The 15,804-nt window shown below is 30.2% G+C and overlaps 2 protein-coding genes across 2 annotated transcripts; one reads left to right on the plus strand and one right to left on the minus strand.

Moving 5' to 3' along the window:
• The first annotated feature begins 11,221 nt into the window (after positions 1-11,221).
• Positions 11,222-12,223, plus strand: LOC107900161 (uncharacterized). Its single transcript, XM_016825860.1, has one exon. It carries the CDS (start codon positions 11,222-11,224, stop codon positions 12,221-12,223), a length of 1,002 nt encoding a protein of 333 aa, XP_016681349.1.
• A 1,092-nt stretch (positions 12,224-13,315) lies between these two features.
• LOC107900403 (uncharacterized) lies at positions 13,316-14,190 on the minus strand. Its single transcript, XM_016826017.2, has one exon. It carries the CDS (start codon positions 13,956-13,958, stop codon positions 13,518-13,520), a length of 441 nt encoding a protein of 146 aa, XP_016681506.1. The 5' UTR covers positions 13,959-14,190; the 3' UTR covers positions 13,316-13,517.
• Positions 14,191-15,804: the final 1,614 nt, after the last annotated feature.

Genomic DNA, 15,804 nt, shown 5'->3' on the forward strand with positions numbered 1-15,804 from the left:
ACGGCCAAGTCACACGCCCATGTGCCAGGCCGTATGATCAATTCCAATTACTTTTTTTTGAATTTTTAAGATGCAGGGGACACACAGCCAGAATACACGCCCATGTGCTAGGTTGTGTGTCACACACGACTGAGACACACGCCTGTGTCTCTGCCCGTGTGGACAGAATAAGGCTATTTCCAAGCCTCATTCCTCACCCAATTTCACCTTTCACCTACATAAACACTTATACATGTTCACCAACCAATTCAAGACTTTTAAATCAAGCCAAAACTAAGTCTTATGCATGACAATTCATCGCAAGTATTCATGTATTTAATATTACCTAATTAACTAATTTCACATATCCAACACATTAAAGCCATTTATATATATATACATACATTTCAAAATATACCAAGTTCAAGCCATTTCAATGGCTAATTACAACCAAGATTTAGGTGCCAACAATGACCAAAAGAGCCTACACATGCCATTATACCAAAGTCAAATTAATATTTATACTAAAATGAGAGTGGTTGATAGTGTAATGTAGCTCCGACCAGCTTCTAACCTTTACGAGCCTCCGAGTACTATAAAACAGAGAAAATGAAACAGAGCAAGCATTTAGTGCTTAGTAAGTTTGTATGACGGGAAATAAGCTTACCATTTATTTGTACATTAAGTAAACATTCACATACATTCCAAGTAACTTAGCCATAGCCTAAGCACACAATCTCAACAAATATATTAGTTATTCATTTCATATAAATATTAATAACAAAGATGAGCTCATCAAATACCAAATTCTATGTATTTCATATATTTTTAGATATTGGTTTCATTTTGATTTTCACTTGTCTTCATGCCAGATTCTCACTCGTTGATTCATTTGAAATCTCGATGGATACGAGGGTAGTACACATAGGTGCACAATTCAGAAGTCCATCAATTCATGTCTGGGAGTACTCATTAGAGTACTTAATCAGAAAGCACACTCTCAAGCCATATAACAGAATACTCATATGAGTATGTAACGGGAAGCTTATCTAGGCTTATTAACGGGAAGCTCACAAAAAGCCTTTAACGGGTAGCTCTGAAAAGCACTTAACGGGAAGCTCCGAAGAGCACTATACCCGAAAGCACTGGATAGCCATATAATGGAAAGTTCAAGCGAGCACTAACGGGAAGCTTTGAAGAGCCTTTAACGGTAGGTTTACAAAGAACCTATAAACAGAACGTTCATAAGAGCGTGGGTGTGTCTACAACATATGCAAATCACAACCATTCGGGATGCTCCAAAGAGCATATGATGGGATGCTCGTAAGAACAGTATAACGAGAAGCTTCAGAGGGCTTGTAATGGGACGCTCTTTCGAGCTACGGTACGTCCGCAACATATGTAGGAACATTACCATTTCAGGAAACAAAACCCTGTGTCCAATCGAGTTTCATTCATTTTATTAGAACTTATTCATTTATCAAGAGTTGTTGGATATGAGGTAAATTATATACACATACATGACATTTATAAAATTTACATATTCAATATTCAATTTAAGAATATAAATATATACAATTTAGTTACATGAACTTACCTTGACAATTGTTCGTGAGTTGAAACCTACTAATCCGATACTTTTTCTTTACCACAATCTAACTCTATTTTTTATCTATCCAGATCTATTCGAGTAAATTTAAATTAATTTAATACAATTCATATTCAATTCATCTCAATTCACACATTAGGAAAAATTACCATTTTGCCCTTATACTTTTACTTATTTATGATTTCGTCCCTAGGCTCGGAAAATAAAAGTCATCCAACTCAACCCTTATTCCAAGGCTAGCCAAATTTTATATGTAACTATAACAGCACAAATTTTTCACAAAAATTAGAATTTTCCATGAATTTTGCATTTTCACAATTTAATCCTTAATTCATGATTTCATCCAAAATTCCTTAATAAAATACCTTTAAATATCCACCAAGATCTCAATTTCATCATCTAATAACTAAAATCATATGAATTCATCAACGGTAACTTCCAAACCTTTCAAAAAAAATCCAAAAACTAATGAAATAGTAAGTTAGACCTAATTGTAAAAGTCCCAAAATATAGAAATTTCAAGGAAAAAGCAAGAATTAAACTTACATGAGACTAAAGCATGAAAAAAAAAGCTTAAACCCTCTTCAATGGCTATTTTTCATCTGAAAATGGTGATGATTTTTTCTAGAATTTTCAATTTCTCTTTTATTTCATTTAATTTGGCAAAATTTACAATTTTTCCCTTATTTCACATAAAATCTCTAATTTTTCTAAGCTTATGCCGCCTCAGCCATTTCATGTGCTCTATTTGCTATTTTAGTCCTCCTTTATTTTTACTATTTAGGCTATTTAATCACTTTATCAAGTTTTGCACCTTTTTCAATTTAATCCTTTTTAATTAATTGACTACCAAAACGTTAAAATTTCCTAACGAAACTTTAATACTACCTTATTGACACTTCATAAATATTTATAAAAATATTTACCGTTTGTTTTATAACACCGAGGTCTCGATACCTCTTTTTCTCAATTTCTTAACCTAATAAATATTTATAAAAACACAAATTACTAATTCAAAAATCTCTTAAAAATTACATTTGACTCTTAAATATTAAATAATGAAATCTACGAGATTTCTTCTCGGATTTAGTGGCCTCGAACCACTGTTTCTGACACCACTGAAAATCGAGCTATTATAGGGATTATATGTTTTATTGTTAAACTCACTAACCTTATAAAATTTATGGTGTATAGAAAAGAAATGTGTTTATGAGCTAATTAATGAATCTATGCATTAATGGTTTGAATAAATACTTATTTGGTAAGTTTAAGTTTAAGTTTAAGTTATACGAGCTTACTAAGGATTGATTGCTCACATTGTTGCACCTCATTCTTTGTAGATCATCGGAAGTCAAGGTTGGTTGGAAATTCAAGTTGGAGAACACACACTATTTGTTCTTCAAATCGATAGAAGTTTTGATCATTTTGAAGTTGGTTATAAATGACATGTACTATGAGTCTTTCAGTTCTTTTGCTTATAATGATGTTGCTTATAACCTTGGTTAAGAAAGATTTGTGGTTGTGTATATATTTGGTATTTTGGTTTTTTCATGTCTTTATAAGTGCTTTTGGTCATATGGTTTATTCTTCATGGAAGTGGTTTGAGGTATGGTAATATGTATGTGAATGAAAGTGATGAATTGATATGTTTCACATGTTTATAAGGTAAGAGCGTGTGAACATTGAATAATGAATTTCGATTGGTGTTTGAATTGTGGTGTCAACGAGGGCATATTGGTTAGGCAGTTAGGTTGAATGTTTTGGTATGTTTTATGCATGTTTGAATGTGTGAAAATGTGTGAAAATGGTTGGAATTGATTTGGCTTGGTACCTAAGAAATGGTTGATGGTTTGGCTTATTTTAGAAGTCATTTTAGATGCACACGGCCTAGGAAATGGGTTGTCACACGACCATGTGTCACAAACGATTATGTGACCTATTTAAATTTTGTGTAGGATTTGTCCACACGGTTTCAGATAGTTACACAGTCTGATGACATGACCGTGTGACCCTATTTTTGAATTGTACATGGTCTAAGAACACGGGCGTGTGGAGTAGCCACACAACGACACTTGGGGCCACATGAGTTGGTCTTCTTCACACGGCCGTGTGATTCCTGTTTAAACTATTTACTTAAAATTTCATAGAAGTTTCAATTTAATCCAAAATTTATCTCGGTTAGTTTTAAAGGTTCCATAAGCTCGATTTAAGTCGTTTTCGTATATATATGTGCTATGAATGTTAATTGGTTATGAATATTTGATATTTAAATTTATTTTCGAATAATATTAGTCTATTATTGAATTTGATAATTGTCGAATACTTTGTAACCCTAATTCGATGATAGAAACGAGTTAGGGGTGTTACAGTGTGGCCCTTTTTCAATTGATATAATAACATATTTAGTCATTAATACTTATATGTTCTATCAATTTGGTCCTAATCTTAAATAATTCAATAAATTCAACCCTTTATATTTACAAACTCCATCAATTTAATCCTCAAACTTTCCCAAACTTTTAGTTTATTTTTACCACCAAATTCTTCTATTGGTGATGACAAACAAATAAACGAGACTTATTCTTTTAGAAACTTAGCCCTTTTCTTCTATTTTAAACTGTATTTTTAATATATAATAATTTTTAAAATTCTTATTCATATAATTTTAAAACCATTAAATATAAATATGAGATAATGTTTTGAAATTAACAAAATTGAATTTCATATATCCTTACAATGTTGACAGTATTTTCCTCGAAAAGGAAAAATCCTCTAGTCTCTAGCGTGTAATGTAATAATATACATTACAATTTGTAGTTTCGTTATTCTTCTTGATAAGTATTAAAAGTAACATGTTTTGACCTCATTCTTAATGCATTTTGAGGTAATTATTCGATGTTAATTGTGAATTTTATACTCATAATCCTTTAAGTTCATGTTTTAATGCTTAATAGAGCACTTGGGAGCAAAATGAGCAAAAAACGAAATGTTGAAACAAGTTACAGGAGCTACACGAGCTGAACCATTCCATACGATCATGTGACCCACAAGGGCAAGCGATTGGTTGTGTCCATTTAACGGAATTGCATACCAAAATTACAATTTTTAGGTTTTGGGTATTCTAAGACGTATATATGACGAAAATAAGAAGATATGGGAGACTCGTCAGAGAATATTGAAGAAAACAACTCGAAAAACATCATTGAAGTTTAATTTGAAGCAGATTTTTGTCAAGATTGAATATTCCCAATTGATTCCTTAAGAAGTTATCATGAGTTTCTTTATTTTTTTCAGTTATACTATATCTTGATGTTTTTATTTTCGAACATGAACTAATTTTCTAAATACCTAGGCAGATGAACCCTATGATGGATTTTGTCATTTGATTTTTATTTTACGTAATAAATACTTAGTTTCTAGTTCTCAATTATGTGTGCTTAATTCTTGGTTTGATATTTCTAAATTATTAATCCATGTTTGATGTGCTTAAATCAGTGGTTGAATAGACTCTGTTTAAGAGTAGATCTTGCATAGTTGAGTGGAGTTGTATGCAATCCTAAAAATAAGATGACATAAATCTACCAGATTCGAGTCAAATCTAATAGGTGAGTCCATAGCACGAGTTATGTGATTGTAACTACCTGAAAGTCAGTAGTGTTGGGAAATGCATTTTTGGGATTCCGTTTCTGTAAACCGGGTTCGTAAATATTAGTTTTGGTAACAAATTGAATTTCGGTTTAGTAATTTTAATGATTTAGTTGTTAATTAAGGTTCAGGGACTAAATTTCTTAAGTGATAGAAGTGTGAAAAGATATTAAATTATCATATAGAAATTGTTTTAAGAACTTATATAATAATTAGGCCATTATATTTATGTTTTCATAGTGGCCGGTTATGGCTTTGTGAATTATAGATACTATATAATATATATGTTAAAACTTAAGAAAAATTTGTGAGTAAATAGTTATAAAATAAAATAAAGCATAACTAAATAATAAAATATAGAAAGTGGAATAAAATCAAAGCATTTTCTCTTATTTCTTTCATGCAAAAGCCGAAACAAAGAAAAAGAAGGAGGAGGAGCATTCGGCCATAGTATTTAGATTTTGAAGCTCAATTTGGTTAGTAAATCTTAGTTCTTTTTATATAAATTTTATCTTTTTTGAAGTCTTAAGTTCATAAGTTGGTTTGCCCATGTTAAATTTTTTGGAATTGTTGAAGTTCATGGAAATTGCCATTGTAGAGAAAATTAAGTTTTTTATGTTAGTTTAATAGATTTTGGGGTTAGAAATGAAATGAGACTATTTTGAAGAGTCAAGTGATGATTCCATGCACAAAAAAAAGAAAAAAAAAGAAAAAAAAGATTAAGTTGTACAAAATTCAAATTTAGGGGTTTAATTGAGAAGTAGGAAGTTTTATAGGAGCTCTAGGAAAATTCAGTTTAAAGTTGAGGGAAATTTATTAGTATCGGTTTCGAGGATTTAATTGAAAATTTATGTAAAAGTAGTATAAATTTTGTAATTAAATATGAATTGGCCTGTGAAATGTTAATTTATTATATCTGTTTAGTTCGTAGCTAACATCAAACCCAAATCCTCGAGTAAGAAAGGAAAATACAAGATTGTCGACGAATAACTCAGAAATTATGACGTGTGTTTCTATATTTCAAATCAATTTAATTGTTGCATTGAACATTGCATTTTATAGTGAGTTACAAGGTAAGTTACAAAATTGATTTAGTATTATTTGAATTGAAATGAGATGATTGAATGATTATTAGTGGCAAGGTATTAAATTGCATAATAGTAAAAATGTTGTATATTGTATGAGAAATCGGATTGATATGAAAATGAGATGGTTGATTATGTACATGAATTCATGATATGAAATGAGATTACAAATTGAATTGAGAATATTGTTACCCTATTAACTGTTCAGGTAGGGTCGGGTATAATTGGCATGCCATATGATACGAAGAGTTTAGGGTTTTACAACTACGTGCCGGGGAGTGCTGGACACCCCATTTGTCAGTTTTTATTGACCAGCGTAGGGCGCAATTTGTTTCTATGGATTATTCCGTTAGGCTTTGGGAGCCAAAATTTGGTGTGTTGGTTGGATCTGTATATCCGAGTCCAAGTCATGTTAATGGGGGAAAAACAAAAAAAAAAGTGTTGAAATTGGAAATGGTAAATGAAATATGGATGGATGTGAATTTTGGATAAATTATAATAAATGTACAAAGTGAAAATGTGATGATTCTTGAAAATTCTTATGTTTAAATTGAAAATGAATTACAAAAGATGAATGAAGTAATATATATGTTTCCTTTCATTATTTGAATTGTAGTTTCAGTTATGTAATTGAATAGTTTGTCCTATATTTAATTTTTCAAAATTTGAAAGCACCACTGAATTATACTCAACGTAAGTTTGTTTTCTCGTGCATGGGTTAGGTACTTAGTAGAATTATCGTTGACTCGGCATCCAGTGACGATCTCGAACTCAAATTTTGGTGAATAGTCTTTTTTGTTGGTTTTGGCATGTACCTAGATTTTAAAATGTTGGTTTTGGTCATTTTGTATCTGGTGGTCTTTTGTGGTATGTAAATATGTATGTGTGATGGAAATGGTCAACTTGTGGATATTCAAAAAGTGTTTTGCTTTGGGTTAATTGTTTAAGGTTGGTATGGATGGTTTTGATATTTAGGTGAATTATGCTTGATGAATCCTTGGAATTAGTTAGCACATGATATGTTATTCCTTATTAGCTTTGAAAGCCTTATTACCTAGGTTATAAAATGTTGAGTTTTTGGTTGCTTGTTTTGTGGTTTGGTATTTAGCATTTTGGAAGCTTTATTGTGGATGGAACAATTTAGATATGATAATGATGTTTTAGATGAAATGTTTAATGTATATGTATATATTTTGTGGTGTTAATGATGGCACATTGGTTAGGCACGTAAATTGTCGAAAATAGGTATGTTTTAGACTCAGTCATTGGTGTTTGAAAGCATGATTTTGGCTGATTATTTTTTGACTTGGCACCTAAGGAATTGATGTTGAAATACCTTGTTTTAAAAGCAAATTTTAAGTACACACGGCCTGAGACACGGGCGTGTCACATGGCTGTGTGTCCCACACGGTCACACCACATGGCCATGTGTCTTATTGTTTTTAGGTGCAGGTTTCACACGGTCTAGCACATGGTTGCAACACGACTGTGTGGTCAAACACAGTTTGTCACACGGTCTGCGACACGACCATGTGACCCAACATCGAATACACACACGGTTTGGCACACGGCCTGCGACACGGTCGTGTGGCCCTAATTCGATTATGCACATGGGCGAACACACGGGTTGGGACACGACCATGTGTCTAAACTTCGAATGTCCACACGGTCTGGGCTATGTCACACAGGGATGTAACCCTTATTTTTAAAATTTTCAATTTTTTTTTCAAAATTTTCTGTTTTGTTTCAAAATGAACCCCGAACATTACAAACTATTTTTAGGGCCTCATAGGTTCGGATTAAGGCTGTAATTGTATTTATTCATCAATTTTATTTATGTATTGATTGATGTTATTTAAATTGCATAATTGTTTTCTTTCGAAGTAATTGTTTAGTTTTGTATTGTAATACTCCGTAATCTCAACCTGATGATGAAGACGAGTTAGGGGTGTTACAGTGATAATAGGGGTTTTAATTACAAAGAAATTTCAATTAATCAACCTAGAATTAGTTACTTTTATGCTTGAAAGAGATATTAGTATAATTTAGTGATTTCTACAGATCAAGATTCTAAGTAAAGAAATTGCGTAATTTAGATTAATAGTGACAAATGAAATCTAGGCAGGTTTTTTCCTAGGTATTGTTTCACTTATTGGGTGTTAATCGATTATTTTCGTGATTTATTTTTTGTCGTGTTCATTAGTTAATTAATTTAGTCAATTTTAATTTTTAATTGATCACTCGAATTATTCGGTTAAATAATAGAAAGACGGTAATTATTAGTACTTTTAATCTTTCTGGGAATGATATTTTTACTTATCATAGCTATACTATTAATTGATAAGTATACTTATCTTAGTTAAATTTTTAGTTAGTCTAGACACATCAGTTCTATTCAAGCACTGTGAGCATGCTAATAGAGATATCGTGCAAACTTCCACTATTACACAATGTGGTGACAACTACCGTCACAGTTTTCTGTCACTATTATAGCTTGTTAGTAACAAAACAGTGACGAACTAATAATAGAACTAACATTTAAAACTCAACTATTTACTGTGATGAAATTTAGTGAGAAACTTGTAATAGAAATACGACAGAAATCATATTTCGTCAAAATAATCGTCACAAAGTTTTGAAATTATTATTCAAAAAGGAAATTTTCATCACAAATATTAAATTTATAAATAGTGATGGTATTTTGTAATTGAATTGTCACAGATTTAATTAATTAAATTTTTTTTTAAATATAACTTCAAACTAAAATTAGAATATGCCCTCGTTTTGGTTCGGGAAAATAAATTAAAATTTTAGATATAATATTTATATCAATATATAATAAGTATAGTTAATTGAATCTTAACTCTATTAATATTAATATTAATATTAATAATAATATTATTATTATATATAAACAAGTGTTAAAACATAGTAAAATAATCAAAACACATGTTCATGGTGTCAAAAAAAATTATATGCACATGACACAAATATCACATGTTAAAATCTATAGAAAATAAATCATTAATATGAAAAATTTTATTTAAATTTATAAAACTTTGAAAAAAAAAGTAATGCTAATGCAATATAAAAAATATAATTTTTTTTTATAAATTGAATTCGAATGACAAATTATGTAAATTATGATATTAATTGATACATAATACAAACAAAAAAAAATATAATTTCTTTAAATTGAATAATTATGAAAATTTATATAAAACCATTTTATCTTTTAATTTTCTTTATTTTTTTGTTTTTACAATTAACTTTTGTTTTTTTTCGGTAAAAGGGTAAAAAACCAAGATTTTTATAGAAAAAACTTAAAATCTTACCGGGAATTCAACTAAAAACTTAAGTTTCATCTTCATAATTGAATAACACAATTTCCTATAAAAACCCTTTTTTTATTTTTTTTTAAAAGAAAGTACTAAAATTAGGTGATTAAAATTAGTGTACAGTAACACCGCCTAATCCCAAATTAACAAGTGACCAAATTGAAAACTTATAAAAGTTAAATGACACTTGTATAATTTACCATTAGTAGATCTTACATAATTCAAAGTTGCATCTTCATCACATAATAATTGCGTGCACAACACATAAAAATGCTTTTTTAGAAGGAAATATAATTGGAGTGATTTACGCTCGTTATTATTAAAATTGAGCAAACTTTGTATATTGTTAGTGGGTTTAATGAAAATTTTGGTCACTAATGTTTATATGTTTTGTCAAAATAGTTTTAATTGTATTTTTAAGTTTTTAATTGTATTTAATATAAAAATATTATGTTTGACCAATATTCCCATAATTATTTCTTAATATTCAAGTTTCTTTTAAAGGAGTCGGTTGAGTTTTAACTCAATTGACATGAAAATTTTTATCAATATAGAAAGACATGAGTTTAAGTCCATTAAAACGTATTATCTTCTGTATATATAAATAAGATACAGATTTATATATATATAAACTTTGAGTTTCGAAATACTTTTTTTTAACTATATTTAAAGTGGATCTATTTTTATATTTAAGTTTTAAATATGATTTTTAATTTTGTTATATTTTAAGTTATTTGTTTACTTTTTCTTGACAAATGGCATCGTGTCATTGGTTGTTGTATTTTTAACAGAAATTTTGACCGTTAATGGGATTACAGAATTAAAGTAGAGGGACCAAGCTGATAATAAAAATAAAATACAAGGACCAAATTGATAAAAAATAGTAAAAATACCAAAGTGATAATTTTGTTATAGTACATATACTGATATTAATCCTATTTAATTTTAATGTATATTTCCTATTATTAAAGTTACCACATTTGTCTCTTTACTTTTTCTAGTTATTGTATTAATATCAATTTCTTAAATATTTTTATCAAATATGAGTTTTATATAAATATTATTATTTGGTACATAATACAAATTTTCATTTAGTTTTAAATAACAATTTCACATTAAAATTGCACATTTTGCTAAAAAAAATTGTATTAATTGTTTTTAATTTTGAAAATACTTGTAATTTTCAAACAACGAATTTTTCTATAAAAATTAAATAAATTAATATTAAATATTAAAATAAATACACACGATCAACTTGTGCATCACATATATATACACTAGTTTGTATTCATATGCAATGACAATCCACTGTACATATTAACTTCATAATATTTTTATGTTATTATTTTTGTTTAAAATCATTAATGAAATGAAAATATATAATGTAATCAAACAGAAAATGGAACTTGGAGTTAATTCAGAATACCTTTTCTGAGGACATAGTTCAGAAAATCCTTCAAATTCCCCTTGCAGAGACTGCGCATAATGATTTTCAAGCTTGGAAAGCGGAGTTATGTGGTGAGTTCTCTGTTCGCAGTGCCTATAAACTATTACAAAACGCAAATATGGATCCTAGTGACTATTTATTACAAACCGAAACAAAGGATTTTTACAAAAAACTATGGAGCCTTCAGCTACCATCTAAAATTGCGTTTACAGTCTGGCGGATCTCTTGGGACTTTATTCCAAGCTTTGTGAAACTCAGAAAAAGGAGAGTGGTGTCAAACGACAGATGTCCCCGGTGCAACTCTGAGGTAGAAGGCAGCCTCCACGTCTTTCGAGATTGCCCTACGACAGCAGAGGTGTGGCATTTGTTAAATTTCGCATGGGCTATGAAAAATAGGAGCCATACTATATGGGAGTGGTTAACCTGGGTCTTCAAGAGGGGAAACAATGACCAATGCTTTTCCTTTTGCTATGCGCTATGGTGGATATGGTTTTCTAGAAATCAACTTATTCATGAGAGAAATATCATTCCAGGAAGGGCTTTAGTACTTAACATTCAACAATATGTGTCAGAACAGAAAGGATTAAATGGTTTAAAAACTAAGGCGATCACATGCAGAAGCTATAGAGTACAAGAGCTTACACCGACAGCCAGGATCCATTTTGATGCAGCATACGACAGTAATACTTCCAGTTCAGCGTCCAGTCTTGTAGGTTGGGACATGAGGGGAGTCTTGATAGCGTTAAAAACAATTATTCATAGAAATGTTCCTTCTCCTTTCGCAGCAGAGGCTCATGCATGTTTAGAAGGAGTAAAGTTAGGGATTTCATTACAAATCCATTCAGTGAAACTTATGGGGGATTCAAAAACTGTTATAAAGAAATGTCAAGAGACTTCCACAGACAAATCAGTTATTGGAGCCATTATCAGAGATATTCAACAAAAGAAATCAGACTTTCAAGATCTTATTTTCCAGTATATTCACAGGTCGGAAAACTTAGATGCTCACAGAATAGCAAAGATTGCATTTGAGAAAGGAGAGACGTTTTACCTGAGGGGTGAGGAACTGGATAGTCAGAATCTGGCTTTGGTAGGATATCGGCCAAGAAATCCAGATTGAGGAACTGCTTCAGAGGAAATGTGACTGAAACAGATAGCAGAGTGAAGAATGAATGCTTAGGGGACTGCTATTAATTAAATGTTAGGAGCTTTGGAAATTACAAATCGTCAGACGTTATTGGTTGCCAGCTGCTCATTGATTTGACTGGGTTAGGTTTTAATAAGCTTTCTTTCCTTTTATTGATTTGATGTTTCCTTTTGCAAGACAGAAGTCTGATAGTTTTTAAGTTTTTTCATTGTTGTTTTTTCTGGTTTCTTTGTTTGGGCCATTGTTTTGGGCCGTCTGTTTTTAGTTTATTTATTAATAAAATCCCAGTCTTTGCTTCAAAAAAAATATTTAACTAATTTTAATTGGTTATATTAATAGTATTTAATCTTAAAAATATTTAATCTTTAATATTAAAACAATACAAAATTTATCATGATTAAATATTAATTTATCATAAATGAAATATTATTAATAATAATTTGTGTAGGTTATTTATATATTGTTAAATTAATTTTGTTTAATGTTATAATTGTTAAGATTTTATATTAAAAAAATAATATGTTATTTTAAACCTTTTTGAATAGATTAGAAATTATGAAATTTAAAAAAAAGTATATTGTTGTAAAACACTTTAACCTTTTTAACACTAATTATAATTTAAAATATGTTGTTAAATATATATTTTTAAAGTCAGTTTAAAAAATAATATGACTTATTAGAATTATTTAAATTTCATTAATAACTTTTAATGGTATTGAACATAAATAACACTTTTGTTATTGGTGACACATGTCACTCAATGAACTGTGCTAGAACTATTTGTTTCCAAAATTATGCATTATTATATATAATATATTAGTTTTGTTTATCAGTGCTATACTATGTATATAAATTATTTGTAATATTTTTTAATATATTATATGCACAGAAATAAGTAAACATTTTGGATGCTTGCAGTCTGCATTAATCTCAAAATATTAGAGACTTGCTAATTCTTAAAACAAGAAAAAATTTTGAAATATGGGTTTACGAATTAAGATATCGTTCGCACTTATTTCCATTATTTTCCTGAAACCAAAGAGAGATCAAAGAAGCTTGTGGATCTGCAAAACCAGGTTTCATTATCTATATAAGCATTAGAATTAATAAAAACAAAATATAAATGCTTCATCATCTATGGTTTGACATGGAGCACAAATATACTCCAGCAATCCTAGAATCTTCTTAGGAACTTTTAGCAACTACAAGTAAACCAAACCCACAACATCATAAGAATCTTAAGTTTACATGTATTGATCGATCCTTCCTATTTTTTGTTGTCGTCTTCTTCCAACTCAAAGGCCGAAATAGGGAAATGGGCTTTCAAGCCACTGGGAATAGTAAAGGAAATCTTTCCAGAGGAAGGATCTTCGATAAACATTCCGGAAATGGTGATCCAAATAAACAACTCCTTGCACTTAATTCCTGTGAGTTTCTTAATACCGCCATTGTCTATAAAAAAGTTGATCTCTCTATCGTACGATACTACCTTATTAATCCGCTTAAATTTGTGCTCTTTCTTGTTCTTCAGCTTCATCCACACCAGCCCAGTTGATCGATTTCGACCAAACTCTATTATTTCAACAGGTACGATGCCCTTGGGCAAAGATATTTCCTCAAGCAGCTCCAAAAATTTTTGCTTGCAAACATCTTCTCCACAGTAAATCTCAGCATTTTCTCCGTGAGTCTCGGTAACTGATGATGGCATTTTAAGCTCAAAGTTTGTTTGTTAAAATGGGAATTTCTGGGTCTTATTTTAAACTCCTAGAAAGAAGGTTGGGTCTTATTTAAATTAATCAAAGCATTTAGTGTTGATTTAATTAACATGCATTAATGTACTAATTTGTAGGAATAATTGCCGTTGAAGTGTCTGGAAGAACTTAATTTAGGTTGTGAGGTGGGAGGAGAATGGCCAAGCCATTTGGTTTGTAGGATTAATTAGTCTACGTAATCAGTACTACAAAGGGATTATTTTAGCAGAAGCCCAACCCTGGAGAGCTACTAGAGGTTTGTTTTAAGTAAATTTCAATAGGGATCGAGAAGAAGTTTAAGCCATCTTTGAGATGATTTCAATATTGACACCAAAATACTCTTGGAAGAACTACACAAATTCCACATTATTCAAGTACATCTATCAAAATATCTAATTTTTTTAGAAACTTTGAGGCATATTCTCGATTGGTAAAGATGAAGAGTTGAATCATAAAATTATAGTTTTATATTCTATTCCATGATACATTTACAACAGTATATTATATGCTCAAAATGGAACGGTATATCATATGCTTAAAAAGGTTGAGTGATGAATAAGAAATTGATGCTCAAAGTAAGCCACTTGTGAATATTTGTTGAGGAAAAGAAAAGCCTAAATCCCACATTGGTTAAATACCAAGTGTGAGATATGTATACATTTGAGAACTCATTTTAGAGATTATTGAATGATTAATTTTGAAACCTTGCTTTGTGTGACGTGGGCGACGCAAAATGTCTAGACCGATTAGCTTGTGGATATTTTAGCCTAATACGTATTTTACTTTTCTCAGCAAATATTATATAGAATCAGCAAATACTTTATTTTCCCAATATATCAAATATTTTCCTGTAGATATACTTTACGTTCTCTTCCAAACATCCTTTGTTCTCTCTAAAAGTTTCATTCTACGTTTTTAGTTGAGTATTTACTTTCTTCATTCTTCTTGTTCCCTGTTTTCCTACCAATTAACAGAAGTGTTTGTTGAATCTTGGAGGATATGCATATCCATGAAATATCTTTAATGACAGTGATATTCACGCCTCAAGCAACAATTTTATTTTTGTAAAAATCCAATTTCTAACAAATCCTTTATTAAATATCAACCAATTAAGTTGGAAGAAACATGTGTTGAAAAATGGATTAAGAAAACAATTTTTTACAGTTATAATAGAAGTTTTAAAAATTTTCAAAATCGAGCCCTCTTGTGATATTTATAGTAATAAACTCTAATTGAAATAATATTTGTGCTTTGTGTGAGATGAATTTAGTCGATCTTAACTTTCAACAGAACGACTTTCTCCGTTATCCTCGTACCACGAATTATACCAAATGTGGGCTCAAGCAACATGAACCAAATTATAGAAAAGAAAACGATCTACTTACTTTCAGTAGGAAAGTAAGTTCTCTTTATAAAAATCGGTACAAACCATATTTCTCAGAAAATAGAAATTATTTTAAGTAAATATATTGCCACTATTTGCTGGTAGAATAAAAATAACTCTAATAATATATGAAGTGTGTTTTTAGGTTAACTGATGCTCTCTATTTACAGGGAGAGGTACAAGAATCCTATTTTAACAAGCCTTTGATAAATAATATTATTTAAATATAAAATACACTCCCAGTCTAACTAAAGTAGGGAGGGGTGGCACACCCTTGATAATATTACTAGGGTTGTAGCCCATTGTGTTCACACAAGGGCTAAGTTAGGCCTCTCATGTACTGTGCAACACCCCTAACCTGTATCTGTCACCGGATTAGGGTTACGGAGCATTACCATACAATCGAAAACATTTCAACA

The sequence above is a fragment of the Gossypium hirsutum genome, chromosome D06 (genome assembly GCF_007990345.1).
Source record: "Gossypium hirsutum isolate 1008001.06 chromosome D06, Gossypium_hirsutum_v2.1, whole genome shotgun sequence".
Lineage (NCBI taxonomy): Eukaryota > Viridiplantae > Streptophyta > Magnoliopsida > Malvales > Malvaceae > Gossypium > Gossypium hirsutum.

Bases quoted from the DNA above. Each gene is read 5' to 3' on its own strand.
- LOC107900161 (XM_016825860.1), top strand. From the start codon at position 11,222: ATGGATCCTAGTGACTATTTATTACAAACCGAAACAAAGGATTTTTAC.
- LOC107900403 (XM_016826017.2), bottom strand. From the start codon at position 13,958: ATGCCATCATCAGTTACCGAGACTCACGGAGAAAATGCTGAGATTTAC.